Source organism: Marmota monax, unplaced genomic scaffold, assembly GCF_021218885.2.
Source record: "Marmota monax isolate L192 unplaced genomic scaffold, Marmota_monax_Labrador192_F-V1.1 WCK01_AAM20220418_F8-fsc00065, whole genome shotgun sequence".
NCBI lineage: Eukaryota > Metazoa > Chordata > Mammalia > Rodentia > Sciuridae > Marmota > Marmota monax.
In genome coordinates, this window is record NW_026694038.1 from 10,476,233 (window position 1) to 10,495,291 (window position 19,059).

General features: G+C 38.9%; 1 protein-coding gene across 2 annotated transcripts in view; it reads right to left on the reverse strand.

Moving 5' to 3' along the window:
• Nampt (nicotinamide phosphoribosyltransferase) overlaps positions 1 to 19,059 on the reverse strand; it is a 55,420-nt gene that overhangs the window by 28,774 nt on the left and 7,587 nt on the right. The window contains exons 2-3 of one of the 2 annotated variants that reach the window (XM_046464105.2): positions 9,316 to 9,455; positions 8,571 to 8,733 (exon numbers count right to left, since the gene is read on the reverse strand). In XM_046464105.2, coding sequence (XP_046320061.1) covers positions 8,571 to 8,627 — 57 coding nt within the window. In that variant the 5' untranslated portion in view covers positions 8,628 to 8,733; positions 9,316 to 9,455. Of the gene's footprint in view, positions 1 to 8,570; positions 8,734 to 9,315; positions 9,456 to 19,059 lie in introns of those variants that run through there. The other variant, XM_046464106.2, reaches the window with a different exon arrangement.

The following is a 19,059-nucleotide window of genomic DNA, read 5'->3' on the forward strand; positions in this document are numbered from 1 at the left end:
GGTTCAATTCCCAGCTCCACCAAAACAAGATGAAACCATCAGAAGAATAGAACATAAGTCATAACAGAAAAGGCTTGAGGTTATTTCAAAACCTGAGAAACTACTTGCTATTGATCAGCTTCTTTTCCTGGCCATATGGAATTAAAAATAAGTATTTTAATAGTTCAGTATCTTAAAATCAAAACCAAAAGAGACTACCAAATTTTATAAACAACAAGACTGAACTCAAGTAGGTACAAGGCTTCTAAATTGGAAAAGGATTTCAATTGGTCTTGAGGAACAGTCAGCCATTCATTCAGAAAACAGAAGCAGCTTCCTGGGGAGCAATCATACAAAATAATGAACTGAAACTTAGCAATTGGACACATAATGTGTTTGTATTCCTTATCTGAAGCACTTGGGACCAGAACTACTACTCAAATATTTATATATAATTATGAGATCTTTTAGACAGAAACAAAGTCTTAACACAAAATTCATTTGGATTTTATATATACCTCATATAGTGCACCCATGTTTTGAGTGCAACCTGTCACATGAGGTCAGGTGTGGCCTTTTATCTTTGTGATATCATGTTTGTGCTCAAAAGTTTTGGATTTTGCAGCTATTAAGAATACAAACAACAATAAATGTTGGCAAGGATGTGAGGAAAAAGGCACACTCATATATTGCTGGTGGGACTGCAAATTGGTGCAACCAATCTAGAAAGCAGTATGGAGATTCCTTGGAAAATTTGGAATGGAACCATCATTTGACCCAGCTGTCCCACTCCTCGGTTTATACTCAAAGGACTTAAAAACAGCATACTACAGTGACACAGTCACATCAATGTTTATAATATTCACACACACACACAATTCACAATAGCTAAATTGTGAAACCAACCTAGATGCCCTTCAATAGATAAATGGATAAAGAAACTGAGGTATATATATGCAATGGAATATTACTCAGCATTAAAAGAAAATAAAATCATGGCATTTGCAGGCAATTAGATGGAGCTGGAGATATCATGCTAAATAAAGCAAGCCACCAAAAACCAAAGGCCAAATGTTTTCTCTCGTAGGTGAATGCTGATCCATAATGGGGGAGGGGGTGTGGGTGCAGGGAGAGCATGGGAAGAATGGAGGTGCTTTAGATAGGGGAGGGAGCCTGTGGATAGGAAAGATGGTGGAATGAGATGGACGTCATTACCCTAAGTACATGTATGAAGACATAAATGGTATGACTCTACTTTGCATACAATCAGAGAAAAGAAAAATTATGCTCTATATGTGTACTGTGAATTGAAATGCATTCACTGTCATGTATAACAAATTATAATAATAAATGAATGAATAAATAAAAATATGAAGAGGTTTCAGCACAAATTTCTAAGAATCTGAAAAATTATATGCTTTTGTTTAAAGAAAATAAAAAGTAAAAGTGTCATAATTTGAGTTTTATTTCAGTTTTCTCCACATTAAAACATGTTACTAATAAAAACAAAATAAGGGGAAGAATAACATGTATTTACCTGGTTGAAAGGAAGGAATCATAAAGCTTTAAAGTTTATAGTATAAGGTGAATCATGACAATAATGGAATAAATCTTTGTGGACTAAATTTCACGGATGACTACTATAAACAGAAACGATTTTCTTGTTTAGTTCTGGTCTCAAGTTTAGGAAAGCCAACGTTTTCTTTGACTGCACAGCTCAATCTCAGTAAATCTTGGCTCTATCCTAAAGATAGCTTAGCACAAGCATTCCAAAATGAATGCATGTTCATGGTCACTTTCTGAATGGCAATTCTCTGTTCCCTCTCCAATGAAGCATACTTACAGTTTTCCTTCTGTTGCATACAGGCAATCTTGGGGTCAAATCTTTGTAATAATATGTGATCTGAGAGTCTAGGTTCTTCAGGAGACTAAGAACCCTGTTTTGCTCAGCTATAAGAGACATCTGGTATCTGGGCTTCAGCAATACTTAAATGTACATGTTTGGGCTTTTTAAGGTCACAACCTAGGGAATGTTATCACTGTCAGTTTAAGTAGCTAAGTGAGAAAGCTAATACAGAACTCACAGCAATTAAATCAAATTTCAAAATGAGATAAATATATTTATGAGTGATATTTCAGAAATAAATACCATAAGATCATTACCTCAACTACTTAAAAAACACAGATCAGAAAAACCTCCATCTAAAAATATACCCAAGGTTATGTAAAAATGAAATGTACAGTTTACAATCTAATAACTCCAACTCTTTTTAGTGGAGGTTAAGTAGGGAGACAGAAGAAAAGTCACTCATGATGAAGTCAAATTTGAAAACAAGATCTAGATCACATAGTGCAAGTTTATAAAGTCAGATCCACAGGTAAGATTTCTCAATAGTCTGACCTTCTTTACAGTTCAGATATTTAACAATGCATCTTACAACAGATTTAAAAGCATTACAAGGAGCTGGGGTTGTGGCTCAGTGGTAGAGCACTCACCTCCCATGTGCGAGACCCTGGGTTCAATTCTCAACACCACATACAAAAATAAACAAGTGAAATAAAGATGTTGTGTCCAACTACAACTAAAATATATATATATATATATATATATATATATATATATATTTTTTTTTAAAAAGCATTACAAGACTAATTATTTGCCTCTTCTGAGAAAGGAAGACAATGGAAATGTCTTTGAATACTCCATCACGATCTAAAATTATACTAAAAATTTTCCACCAGACAAATACAGTTCTGGACAATAATTACTTATGTTTATAATTTTGAAGTCTTAAATTAGGCTTACTCACCTTTACTTAAGTATGAAAACAAATTATCATTTAAAATACAAAATTAGTTTCTAGTCTGCTTAGTCATAAATAAAGTATGTTCTAAAATCTTAGAGAATTTATGAAAACTGTTTCAGAGAATAGAGGTAAAGAATTTAAACTGTTAGGCAAAGTCACAAACGAAAAGTATTATTTACTCTTAACTGTCTACTAACACCTTAAAAGTCTGTAGACTACAGAGCATGTTTAGATATATTTATATGGTATATATACATTGTTTAAAGTGAAAAAAATTTTAAGCAGAGTTTCTTAGTAAATATTCAAAGAATTCAATCAGTAGATGGCAACTTTTTGTTTTGCTAATTTACTGTCCTCTTCATTTTATTTTCTGCTAAACTGGACACTCTGAACATCATCAGAAAATGGGATGATATGACATAAATCAAGAAATAGTTATAAACAGTTAATACGTTCATAAATATATACCCAGGACCTACTATGTATCAGGCATTACCATGTTTCAGATGCAGAGTACTGGCAAGTAAAATAGACATGGTACTAATTCTCACAGGGTTAATGAAGGCTTAACTGGGGGGAAGAGAAAAATAATATATAAACAATAATTTCAGATCAAGATGGATGCTATGAAAAAGAAGAGAGAATGATGAGCTAGGGGGACTTGGTTAGTCTTCTCTGAGGTGACATGAGCAAGGCCTAAGTGACAGAGAGAAAATGCTTTAGTATGAGGGACATAACAGAAGGTAGGCCAGTGTGGTGTGTTCTTAGAGTATGGTAAGATCAGAGGTAGGCAGACATAGAGATAAGATCATTGGCTAAATAGGGTACCACAAGGAGTTTTGATTTTAAATTAAGCTGGGGTGAATATGATCTAGTTCACATTTTAATTTTTTGATGTTGGGGATTGAACACAGGGCCTTGTCCATGCTAAGTACATGTTCTACTATTGAATTGTATCACCAGCCTGTGATTCAAATTTTAAAAGAATCAATCAGCTTGGTGGTGCATGGAGAATGGATTACAGGATGCTCAGAGTGAAAACAGGAGTTAAGAGACTACTGCCCAATGCTAGACTAGATGAAAGAAGTGAACCAGTATTTTTGGAGGGAAAAAAGAGAACTAGGCTGAGGGGCTGGATATGGAAAATAATGGTAGGGAAGAATTAAAGATGCTTTTTAGTTTTTTTGGTTAAGCAAGTAGGTTAATAATGGCACCATTCATTGAGACAGGGAAGACAAGACTGGGGGAATGGGTGGAGAAATTGAGAGCTCAGTTTTATATATTAAGTAATACAAACAAGAAGTTTCACAGTATTCAGAAATAAAGTGAACACAAAAGGAAGCTCCTAAATCATGTTAACTTTTTAGTACTACTTTAACTTCTATCACTAGAGAAGGTTCTACAATAAATATACAATTCTTCACTATATATAGACAAAGGGAAAATATCTGATAATGTCCTCAGCCAACCTTACTATTAACAAAAGTTTCCTAAACTGGCATGGTCCTCCTGCAGGTAATAGAATGCCACTTATACAATAATACATGTATGGTAAATACAGACACACAGGAAAATGTAGCTTTTCAACAGAACTTAATTTCAGTTATGTGACTGATTTACCTAATGAAAGTTAAGCTTCTAAAAATTATTAAATTAGATAATAATAACTGATCTTATTTCAATGCCTAGAACAAGGTTCTAACCCTATATAAAAAGCGGCAGCTTTTTCCACTATGAAGTGCTGGCCAATCAACTAAAAAAAAAAAAATATATATATATATATATATATATATATATTCTCAAGGTTATATATCCTTGTTCCAAGTATGACAGTTGAAAAAAATATGAGGCATATTTAAGATGCACACAATCTTTCTGAGAGGTGTAATTTTATCTAGATGTTTCTCTAGATGTCTCATGATGTTGATGTCTTTCTATAAGATGTTATTCCAAGATCTTTCCTCCCACAATAGGATCACATGGCCAAAGGCAATGACTACTAACCTAATTTTTCATACTTTTATTTTTGAGAGGACATAACAAAGAACAATCATTAAGATAAATAAACAAATAAATATACACATAAAAGCAGAAGAGGTAACATAGCCAAGGTCACAGAGCAAGTTATGTTGTTATACAACACCTAAAAGTATCAGAAAAGGATCTACTAGCCCCACACTGGTCAGGACTTTGTGCTTCTCCAAACTGAATGTGCTTGCCAGGCACAGTGGCTCATGTCTGTAATCCCACAGGCTCAGGAGGCTGAGGCAGGAAGATCACAAGTGTGAGGTCAACCTCAGCAACTTAGCAAGACCCTGTCTCAACCGACAAGATCTTCCATTAATATGCTCCAAAAAAATAAATAAAAAGGGCTGTGAATATAACCTAGTAGTAAAGTGCCTCTGAGTTCAATCTCCAAAACCAAAACAAACAAATTAAAAAAAACTAATATGCCCTAAACAGCAAAAGTCATAAACAATTCTTCTTTTCAGTATTATTTAGGATTACTCAAGTCCTGGAAATATGTCTGTTGCCCCTGAAAATAATTCATTGCTCTTCAGCTATGTAGCACTAACCACTTCTAAGTATGGCTTAAGAATTTGGGGGTTAAATTATTTGGGGGAAAGAGAGAAATTCCAAAGATGTCTATGTATGATCATTATATTGCTTCTCTTAAACCTCCTGGTGCAAAATTTCTAATCACTTTTACCTCCTTTGCCACTCCTTCAAATTAAATTTCATCAGTTCATAAAGGAGGGCATCAGCTGCTTGTACTTTCTTAAGTTATTATGAGATTATTACTGACCAATTTATCTACTATAAAGTAAATCCTTATTTATATGATTTTTGTTGCCCAAGTTTTCCTTATAACTTATAAAACTTACTGGGAAATTTGAAATATATGCAAAATGTCACAAATATCTATATGGATCCACAACAAGAATGCACAGGTAGTCTCTAGGGTACAAATTGAAGCAGCTGCCCCCTCCACATGAGGCTCAGGCTGCCAAGTGCGTTATTATGCCAGCACTTTAGTATCAGTTCAGAAGCAGTTAGACAGAGGCAACTATGAAAAATAGGAACATCTCAGAGGATGACACTAGGAAGAACTAACTTGCCTATATGGTAATTCTCATCTCTCTCCAAATCTTTTCCTTAAAAAAGCTCAAACTTCTAAGATTTGTTAATTCAGTCATTAGAGGAAATAAAATCTTCCTTCCTGAATTCTTATTTATTCATCACTGTAAATAAAACAGCTCTTGAAAAATTCTCTGAATTTCCAATATTTAATAAATGAACAGTTGAAAATGTGCTCAGTTCTAGATTAACAGCTTATAAATGATCTTCTGAGAAGCAAGCTACATTGGACAGCACATTTTATAACCAATGTGAGATGTGATTTAAAGTGTACAACGCCTAAGGATTAGTTTTGTGTACTATCTGTCTTTTCCAACTACAGTACAATTGACAAGCTCTTCCATTAATTTGCTACAGGAAAAATGTTCAGAAATGTTAAAACTATTTTCTGCTGTGGTTTGTTACTAGCAATTATATACACTAGGAGTGGGATTAAACCAGAAAAGCAACTAGAAAAAAAAAAAAATCAACATATTTCGCTGTCCTCATCAACACTTCTAGCTACTTAGTTCCCTACTTTAATTGGCCAAAAGTTTTTAAGAAACTGATATGGACACATAACATTCTTACACAATTTCCAAATAAAAGTTTTATTACTTTTAACCTCATTATTATTATTATTTATCTCTCTTCTTTACCTAAGGTAAAAAGGTTAAATAAAACAGAAAACAGGCTACAGGGACCACTAAAAACCTAATTTTAAGGAAAATGAAACTTACAGACTAATTGTTACTGTGGAACACACAATCTGTTTTAGTATACTGCTGTAACCCCTTGGTGTAAAACAAATCAATCTGGATCCTCTTGAGGGATTTCTTGGGGGGAAAAAAGTGAAAGCTAGTACTAAGGTGAAAAACTTCTGGAAAGACTTCATATAACACAGGGAATAAGATATACCAGCTTGACTTGAAAATGGACAGGAATGAAATTTATTAAATGAGTGTAAATTCTAATAGTGTAGATAAGTATGACTTGGCAGGAGATTAGAAAGCTTCAAGGTAATTCACTATTCTAATTAAACGTATTCCAGAAAATTGATGTTAAACCAGTTTTACATTCTTCATATATAATGCCTAGAAGAACAGCACTCCCTTTTGTTTTTAGGCTAGACTTAACTTCCATGAACATTTCTCATTTACAATTCAATCACTGCATAAGCCAAAACACAACAAAAAATCTGAAAATTATTTTAAAGATTTAGTTAAGGCAATATTCTACAAAACCATTAATGAGACATTTCTAAAATCACTACTCAGGATATCATAAACATTACATTTGAACTGAGAGAACAGAAGCAGGTTTTAGGGTCAAGTGAAGGACCATACTTGATATTATAATGGTCACGCAATAGTGTAGATTTCCACTTTAAAATTTCATTTGAAAGATCACAGTGTTGAATCTTGGCTCTGTTTAAACGAAAACATACCTAAGCACTATTAACATAATCATAAAGCAACTGCAAAGAAATGGACAAAACAGAACTTAAGCAAAATGGAATTCTCTAAAAAAATACTCTTCCAATATTGGAGTATTAAAAACAAAAAGGAAACAAAAACATGAAAGTATAATGCTTCATCACTATATTCCAACCCCCCATATTAAAAGGTAAATACTAAAATTTAAAACTAAAATTTATTTTGTGCAAGTGGGTTTTCTGGTCTGACATCTCACCTTTCAGGTGTTTTTGCTAACAAAAGTTGGCCAAAGTATAGTCCAGTTTATTTGACATAATTTGAAAACTAAGAGAAAGAGTATTTGCTAGATTTTCCCCTAGTTTCTCCTTTGCTAATGTGTGTGAGTTTCAAATAAAATTAATGGGACAGTTACACATGCAAGTGTCCAATAAGCATACGAAGCAATGTTGTGTCATTTCCCTCTCTGCAAGTTCTCCAGTGTTAAAACTCCAGTTCCTCTACCTCCTCGTGTTTCACTTTCCTTTTCACAGAAATCCTAGTGACCGCAAAGGTGTAAGAGCACATTGGCTTCTGCCACAAGGGATAAGGAGTGATCACTAGGTGCAAAGGAGTTTGAAACACAGCCCAGTGGAGTAGGATGGGGTTGAATCCAGCAAGGCTACCGGGCACAAACATGTGTCCTCCGCACCGGAGCCAAAGGGTCAGGAACGTGGCTGCTCCAGCGACCCTAGCAGGACCTCTCCCACCTCTTACTCAGGAAAAGGACATACCTGCCCAGCAAGGGGCGAGCGCGCGGGATCGGCTCGGCAGGGAAAAGCCCTCTCCTCCCTCCACCGCTGTGCTCCAGAGGCCGTTACTCAACTGGTCCGGTCTTCGGGCGAACCCCAGTCCAGGCCAACCCAGCCCGGGGCCAAGAGGCCCGCTCCAGAAGAGGTTGCGGGCGCCGGCACGCGGGCGGGCTCCGCGGGAGCCCCGAAGCCCGGCGCCCCGACCCCGGCCGCGCCCCCCCTCCGCACAGCCCCAGGCCCCGCCTCCTGCCGTCCATCCCTCCATCCCTCTTCGACCCACCTCCACTCCACTGCGGCGCCAGCTCCACCTGCCCCATCCCGCGGCCGCCGCCGCGCCTTCCCGCGGGGCCGCCTCGCGCTGTGCCCCCAGACCCGGCCGCCGCAGTCTCGCGCTCGTCCCTGATGTGCCCCCAGTCCTCCCCTGCCCCCGCCCCGAACTGTACCTTGTAGGAGTCGGTGGCCAGAAGGATGTTGAACTCGGCTTCTGCCGCAGCATTCATCTCGGGCCGGAGTAGAGGGGGCGCGCGCCGCGAGCTCCCCGGCGCGGCTGCGAGGAAAGAGAAAAATGGGCTTCACCGCGCTCCGTTGCTTAAGTCACCGCTCGGTCTGAGGAGGAGGAGGGAAAGGGGGAGGACAGACCGTGGGGAGGGGCCAGGGAAGGGCGGGACGGGAGTTGTGACGCGGCGGGGGCGGGGGCGACGACGGCCGGGGCTCACACGTTAGGGTCGGCGATGTCCAGCGGCCTCCTAACTCGGTTCCCCGCCCCGCCCACCCCGGGGGACGGGGGGGTGGGCCGCGGGGCGCTGCAGCGCGTGCGCAGGGCGCAGGAGGCGGGGCAGCGGGGAGGACGTGAGGCACGCGCTCTGCCTCGGAGACGCCCGACCCGGGAAGCTCGAGCGGCCTGCCGCCTGGGCGCGTGACCTGGGCCCTCGCCTCGGTTTCATTTCTCTGCCAGCGCGGAGGGGCGGGACCTGGGGGGGCGTTCCCAGCCTCCCCCTCTTGCAGGGAGCCAATTCGCCCGCGCCAGTTGGGATTTTCCTGTCCCTCTACCCAGTCCAGGCGGGTTCTCCGAGTCCACCTGAAGCCCTGAGGGCCTCCCACTGCTCCCGCCTGGACTCCGCACGCGCTCAGTTACCTTTGTCTCCCTCTTGGATTAAGGATGAAGCTCTTGGCCCCATCCCTCCTTACCCTCCTAGCCCTCTGTTTAGAATCCGAGGAGCTGCGGTGACGAATGAGGTCTGAGGGTCCTTTAATTTGACGCGTGGACTCCGCTTTCGTCGACTCTGGTGACTGAGGTCTTAGATCCTTTGAAGGATGCCTTGACTTTCCTGGAGAAAATTGTCCATTTCGTAAGGCGGAGGTTGAATACAACCTTCACAGCTTTTGAAGGGACACGATCTAATTGAATCTAATATTGCCGGGAAGTAAAAGGCAGCCAGCTACGGCTTTGATAGGGTGCGAAACTGACTTTTTATTATCCTTATACTTGTTAAATCCTGGAAAACGAGTTTGCGACCCCCAAATAAAGAAGTGAGACGACGTCTGATGACTTCACTGAAATACCATAAGACCACCCACTTACTTCTTATTCATAGTTGCATTTTGACAAAACATTAGTATTCCCTTTGCATGTTCATGTTCGTTTAAAAAAAAAGTTTCTACGATTTAGGTTTACAAGCTATAAGTAGAGAAAAGCAATTTAATGAAAATCAATGGCAGAAGTCTCATCCACCCCCCCCGGGGGGGGGAGGAACTTGTGAATTGGAAGCTATATCTCAGGGAAACTAGGAATATGGTTGATATTGCTTCAAATCAAAGCCTTTAGGTCCAGACTATGTCTTGAAGGCAACACACATCCTTGCCTTTATCCATATAGTTAGGTAGAAAATAGGGCAAAGATCGTGGAATTGAGAGAGATCTTCAGGCGCTTACCACGGTAGTAAATACTGCAAATACATTTCGAATTATTTTCAGCAATAAGGTTTAAAACGAAGTTTCCTTTTTTTCCTTGTTAATTTGTTTGACCCCATGTTTACTGGGGAAAGTTATTTAGTTTTTTTGTTATTAATGCTTTATTGTTAAAAACAAAATCTGAATTCTCTGCTGCGGAATTAAGTTTTTTTTAAAAAAATTTTAATTTAGGTAATTTTTTAGAAACTTGAATTGGGGAGATTTTGTTAGATTAGGCAGTGTATTTCAAAGAAAGAAAAAGATCCTTTAGCCCCTCTTAATTTGGTGTTTTTTTCTTCATTCACTTAAAATTTACATAACCTACTTTACTTACAGGACAAATTCTTATTTGTTGAGTTTTCTGGAATCCATGTATTTACAACTGACCATTGTTCTATGCTGTTTTATGCAGAAAAAAAAAATAGGATTCTGATTACAAAGTGGGCTTTGTTTATGGTAGCACTTTAAAAAAAAGGCAAATTTGATTTTGCAATCTTTGAGTTGAATTTGCAGTTTTAAAATGAAAAAGCCAAATATCAGTACAAGTAAAAAACATGTTAACCTTGCATATGTACTGACATAGCTTGTTAAAAGCAGGAATAAGGCCTGCACAAGTAGTACTGAACTCAGTCCCCACAGCATTCTCTAGAAGAATAGATGGCAATCAGTTATTATGGTTTGGATCTTAAATATCTTCTGAAGATCCATATGCTAAAGACTTGGTCACCAGCCCTTGGCTTATCGGGAGGTGGAAGCTTTAAGAGGTAACTGAGGGAATGCCCTTAAAGGGCTTTTGGCCCCTCTGCCTCTCTTTCCACTGTTTTCTGGCCTCAGAAGTGAGCTGCTTCCTCTACCATGTGCTTCCACCATGGTATGCTATGGCCCCATTGGCCCAAAGCAACCATCTAATGAAATCTCTAAAACCATGAGCCGAAATCAACCTTTCCTCCTTCCAAATTGATTATCTCAGGTATTTTGTCACAGCAACAGAAAGCTGAGTAACACAAAAGTCATGTGACTCATAGAAGATGACGTTTGCTGAAGACAGAATTAGGCATATTCTTATGATTGTACATTCTACATGGTTGTTCCATAACAATTTTGAATTAATCAGGGTTTAGAAATAAAAAATTATCACCAAATACAAAAACAGAATTTCATTTTGAAATGACTTCTCTTGAAAGGCAACTTAAAAATTAGTTGTATTAGTTAGCTTTGCATTGCTGTAACCAAAACACCTTACCAGAACAACTTAAAGGAGGCAAAGCTTATTTTGGCTCATGGTTAGAGAGGTTTGATTCATGGTTGGCCACATCCATTGCTGTGGGCTCAAGGTGAGGCTGAACATCATGGCAGAAGAGTGTGGTAGAGGAGCACTGTTCCATTCATGACAGCCAGGAAGTACCAGAAGGTAGATCAGGGACCACACGGAAGATAAACCTTTCCAGGACACATTCCAGTAACCCCCTTCCTCCAGCCATACCCTACCTGCCTACAGTTACCAACCAGTCCATTCAAACTAGGATGGGTTGTTGGGCTATAGCTCTCAAAATCCAATCATTTCACCTCCAAACATTCCTGTATTAACATATGTGCTTTTAGAAGAGACCTCATGTCCAAATCATAATGCTAGTATTTAGTATCTGAGATCTTTCAGTAGCATGTAAAATATCTGAGAATCTGTTTCTCTCTGGTCACTACAACATCACAAGTAATAACTAATATATAGACTCAAATGCCCTCCTCATGTAATTAAAAACTCTGGGTTAGTCTACTATTTTTACCAAACAGCCAATTAAGCACAGCAAATTGGTCCACCAATTCCTTGTTTCTAACCCTCAGAGTGCTGTGAAAGACCTGAAAGTCACATTTGATCAAAGTGGGTATTAACTGCTACACTCCTGTTTTCTACACACACTATTAGACAGCCTCTGATGCACTTTGATATTTTAAAAGTTGTCTCGGATATTCCGATCTGATTGCACTTCAGGGAGAAAAAAACCCATGAAAACAGAAGACTCAAGAGAGGTAGGTGTTGAACTCACCCACCTGCAACCCCTGACAGTGGTCCTATTTATCTCCCTTTTTACTCACCTCTAGAAATACCATTTAGCAACAGTTGTCACAAAGACAGATGTAAAAGATAAGCTTTTAAAAATTAAACTTAGTTCTTTTTCTTATTCAAATTTCCAAGGCCCTCTTGGGACCTCCCAGAGCTCTAATTTCCTAGGAAAAGGCCTTGTCTACAGAAAGACATAGGTTATCTTCATAGAACTAATTATTTTTCAGTGCAGCACTCTAAAATGACTCAGTCTGCTAAGACTTTTACAACCACAAAGATATACAGAAAACTACTGAGTCTTAGTCTAAAAGTACAAAAGTCTAGAGTAACCATGATCCACAAACGATAAGAATTGGTGCAGATGTATAGATTTTTCACAAACATTCCATTGCAAAGTAGTTTTGTACCTTGGTGGTGTGTTTGATGTCTGACTGTCTATGCTCTCCTCACCCACTATTTTCTGGGCAATGCTGAGATGATCAGCAATCTGATGTTAAACTCTTATGTAAGTCTTGTATCCTACCCGATTTCTTCCTATATTCTATGTATACGATATGACAAGTCTTATGTTACCATCTTTGTTAGTTTTTGCTTTCCAGTATATCTAAATCATTTTTTTTCAATTCCAATCAAATAAAATGGAAAATAAGGGCAGAAAGCAAAAACAAAAGGTTTAAATTAATCTTTAAAAGTAAGCAATCGTGCATGTTATGATGTTACATTTAGGGATTTGATTGTCATCATCACTTATAACTTTTGTAGAAGGCCACTTGTTTGAGATTCGATAGACCAAATCAATGGCTGAGGGAATCAGATTGTTAGAACTATAAAAAGATATCAATGTCTTTTAATTCAATGTTTTATCAAAACAAGGTATGCTAATCAGTTCTAGTACAAGAAAGAAGTATCCAGTGGCATCTAGATACACATTTTTAGTTTTAATGTTTACACATTTTTGCTGAGTGTCAGAAAAATGTAAATTTTAGGTCGGTGGTGGCAACTTGGTGGTGACTTGGTGGCTACTTAGAACAAAGCAGCCCACACGGGAAAAGAACATCAATCAGATGCCGGTGGAAATGCCTGTCAATCAGCCAGATCTCCTGACTAACACCTGTCAATCAGCAGGACCCCCTGGCCAATCCTGGAGTTCAGCCAACTCACCTGACCAACTCCAAGGGGGCAAGGGACCCTAGAAACACCTTTTCCTGTTCTGAGCCCTTCCCTTCCTGCTGTAAGCCCCATAAAAGTCCAGTCCGGTGGAGCTTCCACGCGATTTCTCCTCAGACCCTTCCCCTGTCACCTCTGTGGGTCTGATCGAGTTCCGCCCACGAGTGATATCTCAATAAAGCCTCGTTCAGCAGCCCTTTTAAATCTGCCTCCTTTGGTCGCTGCCTGCCTCGCCTGATCTGACAGTAAATAACACATAAAACCTGATTTTTGGGGGGGACAATTTTATTTAGCCTGAAACCAAAGTAGGTGGACACCTTGACTGGTGAACCTTACTATTTTCCTTGCCTTTCTCTAACCTATAAACTATTTTCAAATACTTCACATATGACTGGTTTTCCTAAAAAAGTTGAACATGAATGACTACGTGCTGTATGATTCTATTGATATGAAATTCAAGACAAGACAAAACTATTGTGAAAGAAAGCATACCCAAAGAGGGGCTCAGTCTAAGGAAGTCAGATTGACTTTCAGTCAATCAGGGCTATCAGGGGAATTTCTGGGGTAATGGAAATGGTATACAGAGTAGTGGCTGTACAACTATGTACATTTGTCAATATTCATTGAATTCTATACTTAAAATTGATGAATTGTGTATAAATTCTATCTCAATAAAACTGAACTAAAGAGACCTTTTTTCTTGAAATGATTTAAAAATTTTCTCCCATCCTGTTTTCTTATCCCTCCCCCTATCTTAGTGTTTCCACCTTACTTTGCATGATTTGGGGATGAACACCATTTTGTCTTGTTCAGAGAAAGATGTTCTTAAAGTTGCTGAATGTTTATAAACTCCAATGCCTAAGAGTCTGAAAATTCCTGCTAGGGAGTAGAAAGCAGGAAAAAGAACCAATCCCATTATGATTCTATTCAAGAGGTATGTACAAACACCTAGCCTATGCACAGTGCTGTACGAAGAAACACTGAGAAAGAACTTTAAGACGAGATGCCCTTCTGTTGAAGGGCTGTGAAATGACTAGGGTCTGGAGTGAGGGTAGACAGAACAACAGAGGTAATTCATTATCTCCCAAGATTAGATTGTGAGATCAATGTAAAACTGCATGTCCATATAAGCTTTGTCTCCAGGGACAACTTCTGAGAAATAATTAAAGCTTGGATAAAGATCAACTGGGCTTCACCCAGTTTCCACACCCTCCATTCTTCTAGACTAAGAGCTGCTCCTCCTGTAAAGCTTAAAAGGGCAGCAGTACATTCCCTGATCTGTACATCCTGCCTTTCTGTTTCACTTACTCTCCTCCCAATACACCTAACCTTAGCTCTCAAGACCTTTGTTTCTGGCCCAGCATGTTCTCATGACTTTCTTCCTTATGATCTTGCGTGGACCCTATTCCTTCATATTGCCCAAATCAGCTTTGGCTCCCTCATCTCCTAGCCCTCTAGTCCTAAGTTCCTCACCTTTTCTTGGCTCTTAGTGTTTCAGGCTACTGTTCCTGCTAGGGAACATCACACAGCCATGAGTTAGCCATCCTTAGAAGGACATGTGGTGCCATCTGGCAATCCTTTTATTTCCCCAATTCAGCTTTTTTCCCATTTTGCTCAGTAGTGTTTGAAATATTTACCACTCTTCTTAAACTACTACCTTTGAACAATTGCCTCTCTTTTAGCAGATGACATTGTCTCCTGTGCCAGTAAGAAAAACCAAAGCTATCAGGTAGGAACTCCCTCAACTATGACATCTATGAGGGCAGAGGTCTGACTTAGATGGAGGTCTAGTCTTAGAATAAAGTGTAGTGGCGGGCATGTAAATAGGGGCTTAGTAAATGTTGAGTGAATGAGTGCAGGAGCATCTTTGATCACCATTAAAAGCAGGATGGCCCTTTGTGGGTTGTGTCGTTTGCCTATGTCCAAAGTGCTATTGTACTGTTCACTGTGTGCACAGCTCCTCCTCTACTTCCTGATCTGCTGAACTCAGGCATGGTCATGTGAGTGGCTCTTGCCATGAAATACGATCTGAGAGATGTGCATCGCTTTTCAGGAGCAATGTTAAGAGCGGATGCGTGGTTTGCCATTTTCCTTTTTCATTCTCTCACAGACTGCAATATTCCAGATGGGGGCTAATCTGGTCATCTAAATCGTGAAATTCAAACAACACGGAAACAAGAGACACTGGATGTGTGATGTGAGTGAGAAATAAACCTTTCTTGTTGAAAGCCATGGATTTCAGAAGTTGTTAACCACAGTGTGCCCTGGTTAATCCTGATAGATTAACCAGGCCTCCACAATGCTTTCTTTCTTTACCAGGCTCAGAAAGAGGTGTCTTTCCTTGTGCTGCCCCACCCTTTTCTATCCTACCAGTCTCTTCAGATCCCTTGCATCAGTTACCCCCTTCTTGCCTCTGAACCTCCAAATCCTCCCTTTTTGCTGACATCTTGATATAAACATTTCTGAATTTCATGCATCTTAAAAAAAAAAAAGCCAAACAATTTTCATCATCAGCAAAAGCAGGGTGGGGGGGGGGGTCCTGTGGTAGATTGTGTTGCTTGCCCATATCCAAATTTCTATTGTAGAACTTCGTCCCACTTCCTTCCAGTCATCACAGCTTCTCTCTCCTTTTCTAGAAAAAAATAAGGGGGGGGGGTGTTTCTGCCTCCCATTTCTACTTTCTTTCCTCATTTTACCTACTTTGGTCTGTGGGGTACTGATACTTTGGCCATACAAGCTGGCAGAACCAATGGATATATTTCACAGATATTGGCTAGTAGCATCTGTAAAAAGAGGAAGTTTGTTGTCTTTGCTTCTTTTAGAAATTATTCCTCATCTACCCCTCAGAATCCATGGTGAGAGTGTTTTCTCCAAAGGCAGGCTGGACCTAGTACTTGCTATTCCTTGTGCCACAGAGCTTCGCTATAGGTTCCAGAGGAAGAAACCACTTGTCTATCTTATGAGCAGCCTTCTTACACACCCAAGGAAGAGTTCCAGGTCTAGGCTAACTAGCTCTTTGCTGATGGTGAGTTTGCTATTCACCTGTAGCACTTATTAGTCAGAAGCTTGGGAACCTTTTTATCCCATCTTTGTCTGGGGTGTTAATCATACTGTCCTAGGGGCCCACTATCTGTCTGAAAGAACTTTTCTTCATTTTTCATAGGATGGCAGAGGTTCCTCATGCAAAGAGAAATCCTTGTGGCCTGCTCTGAAATTCAGAATTATAGATTGAATACATGGACTAGGTTCTACACAGATACTTCATTTAACCTGTTCTTCAAATTCATCCAAACTCAATAAGAATGAACACAGCCACTAAAACTGAGCAGCATGTGTGTACATATTATTTAGTTAAAATAATCCAATGTAATTGAGCTGAAGTGAGGATTGGTGATAGAGTTCTTCCCAGTGTGTGCAAAGTCCTAGGTCTGAAAAACCAAAACCCAAACCAAACCCAACAGAAACAATGAAACTCTAATATAATTAAAGCCCATGGTCCTAACCAAGGTTTGAAAATGTTTTGTTCTACTGAATCACACCTATGATACTTTAGACACTCACATAATAAATCATCATTCTAGATTTTCTTTTATTTTTCCAGGTCATAGCCACTTTGGGGGACAATTAAAAAAAACAAACTGAAACAAACAAAATGATTTAGGACTTATATTCTTCTTTTCCTCTTCCAAATTATCCCAGCTCCTATCTTCCCAATGTCTCTAACAGACTAGTTTCAATGCTTTGGTTATTTTTGGATTTGGGGGTCATTCTCACTTCTCTTTGCTCTGATGCATGGTGGCCTTTTCTAGCCTGCCTGGCATCCTCTGCAGCCACACGTCCTATAGCTGTACTTCTTAGGTGGCTTCATGCTTTGTAAGTTGTAGTGCTAGGTAAGGCTCTTGGCCCAATGGTAATTTGAACTTTTAGCATACCTTTCAAAATAATTCTGGCTTTCATAATTCTCTCATCTAAAACACTTAAGACAACTTTCTGAGAGCTTGCCTAGAGGATATTTGAATGGCACCATTCTGGTTTAATTTTTTTTTTAAATCTCTCTTCACTATTCTCAGGATGCTTTTGGTTACAAGCAACTATGTAGCTAAATTAGAAGTGGCATATATTGGCTAAATTATATTGTTATATTGTGTGCGTGTAAGAATATGTGACAACAAATCCTATAGTTATATACAACTATAATGTACCAGTAAAAATATGAGGAAAAAGCAAAAAAAAATTTTAATAGTTTGAAAGGGGAAAAGGGGGGCTTAAAGAATAGGGTTTTAATTTCATCCATAAAAGAAAGTCTTAGGTAGGCTTTTCTAGGGTGGATTGAGTAACTGAAAAATATAAAGATTCCCCCCTCCCCTCTTTATTCTCATGAAGATTCATCTCTATGGGGTCACAAGTTGCCTATATTGATCCAAATATAGTACCCTCATATAAAAACACAGAAACAGAAGGGCAAATGGGGTTTTGTTCTTTATTATGTGTGAAAACCCTTTCAAGAAGACCCCAACAGACTTTCCTTGGCCCTTCTATCCAGGTTGAGGGCATGTCCACACTTTAACTGCAAAAAAGGCTGAGAAAGTGAGAATGCTGGCACATTTGGTCTCTACAGTGGGAGGCCAGATCTTCCATCGAGGAGGAAGGGGGTTAGGAATGGCAACAACAATGATCACACATCACTGCCAACTAGGAGCCCAGATATCTCAGAATGAATTGTGTACATGAAGGAACCTGCTTGGATTTGACTCACTGTCTCCTTCTTTATTAGGTAGAAATAATCTCACCATTGCAGATATCTCTGTCATTCACAGTGACTTTATAATAATTTCTTCCAATAGCCCAAGGCTGTCTTAATGCGAATAGAACTCTAATAGTCTTCCTGGTACCCTAGAATCAACCTAGGCAGAAGATGTACATGAATATACCACTCCCCCCTTCCTCCCAATCCTACCCAACCAATTTTTGCTACTTTAAAGCAACAAAAAACCATGTTTACTCCTTATGCAGGATCATAGAATTTTGTATGGGCTAGCAAGTGTTTGTACTTTTTTTCCAGATTGATTGTATCTCTAAGGAGTAAATGTACAACAGTGACTTATTTTCATATATGCTTAATGAACTAATCTCATTTCATTATAACCTTACATTACTGTGCCCATTATATCATTATACTGAATCTAACAGAGCATTGATACTCAAATTATCAATAATAATTCTTATGTACATAGACACTTTTTAGTGTGTTATGTTTAGACTTAAAAATCAATGTGAGCATTTTTAAGATAAATTGTCATCACTACCATCTGAAAGCATTTCTTGGTCACTTAATTTCATGCAGCACTGTTCTAGCTGGTATATAAACACAGCAAAGCAATACATTTTGTCTAGAGATTTGGAATTAAATGTATGGACAGTAATTGATTGAATAAAATATTCACAATTACCATTGATGAAGAGGAAGGTCAGGCTTAGGTTAGGCTCAGAGGGCTGGCTGCATTCTCAGAAAGGCCTTTATTCATTTCCATTAACATTTTTTTTTTACATTTTCATTAAGCAGCTACTATGTTCTGCTGTTCCAAATGGTAAAGAAGATGAAAAAGGTCTTTGCTCTTATGCAATTCATATTTAATAACTTTCTTTTACTCTCTGAAGAGTGGCCTCTTTTTTTATTAGTTACACATGACAGTACAATGATCTTGACAATTCATACATTTGAATCAAATGGGGTATAATTTCTCATTTTTCTG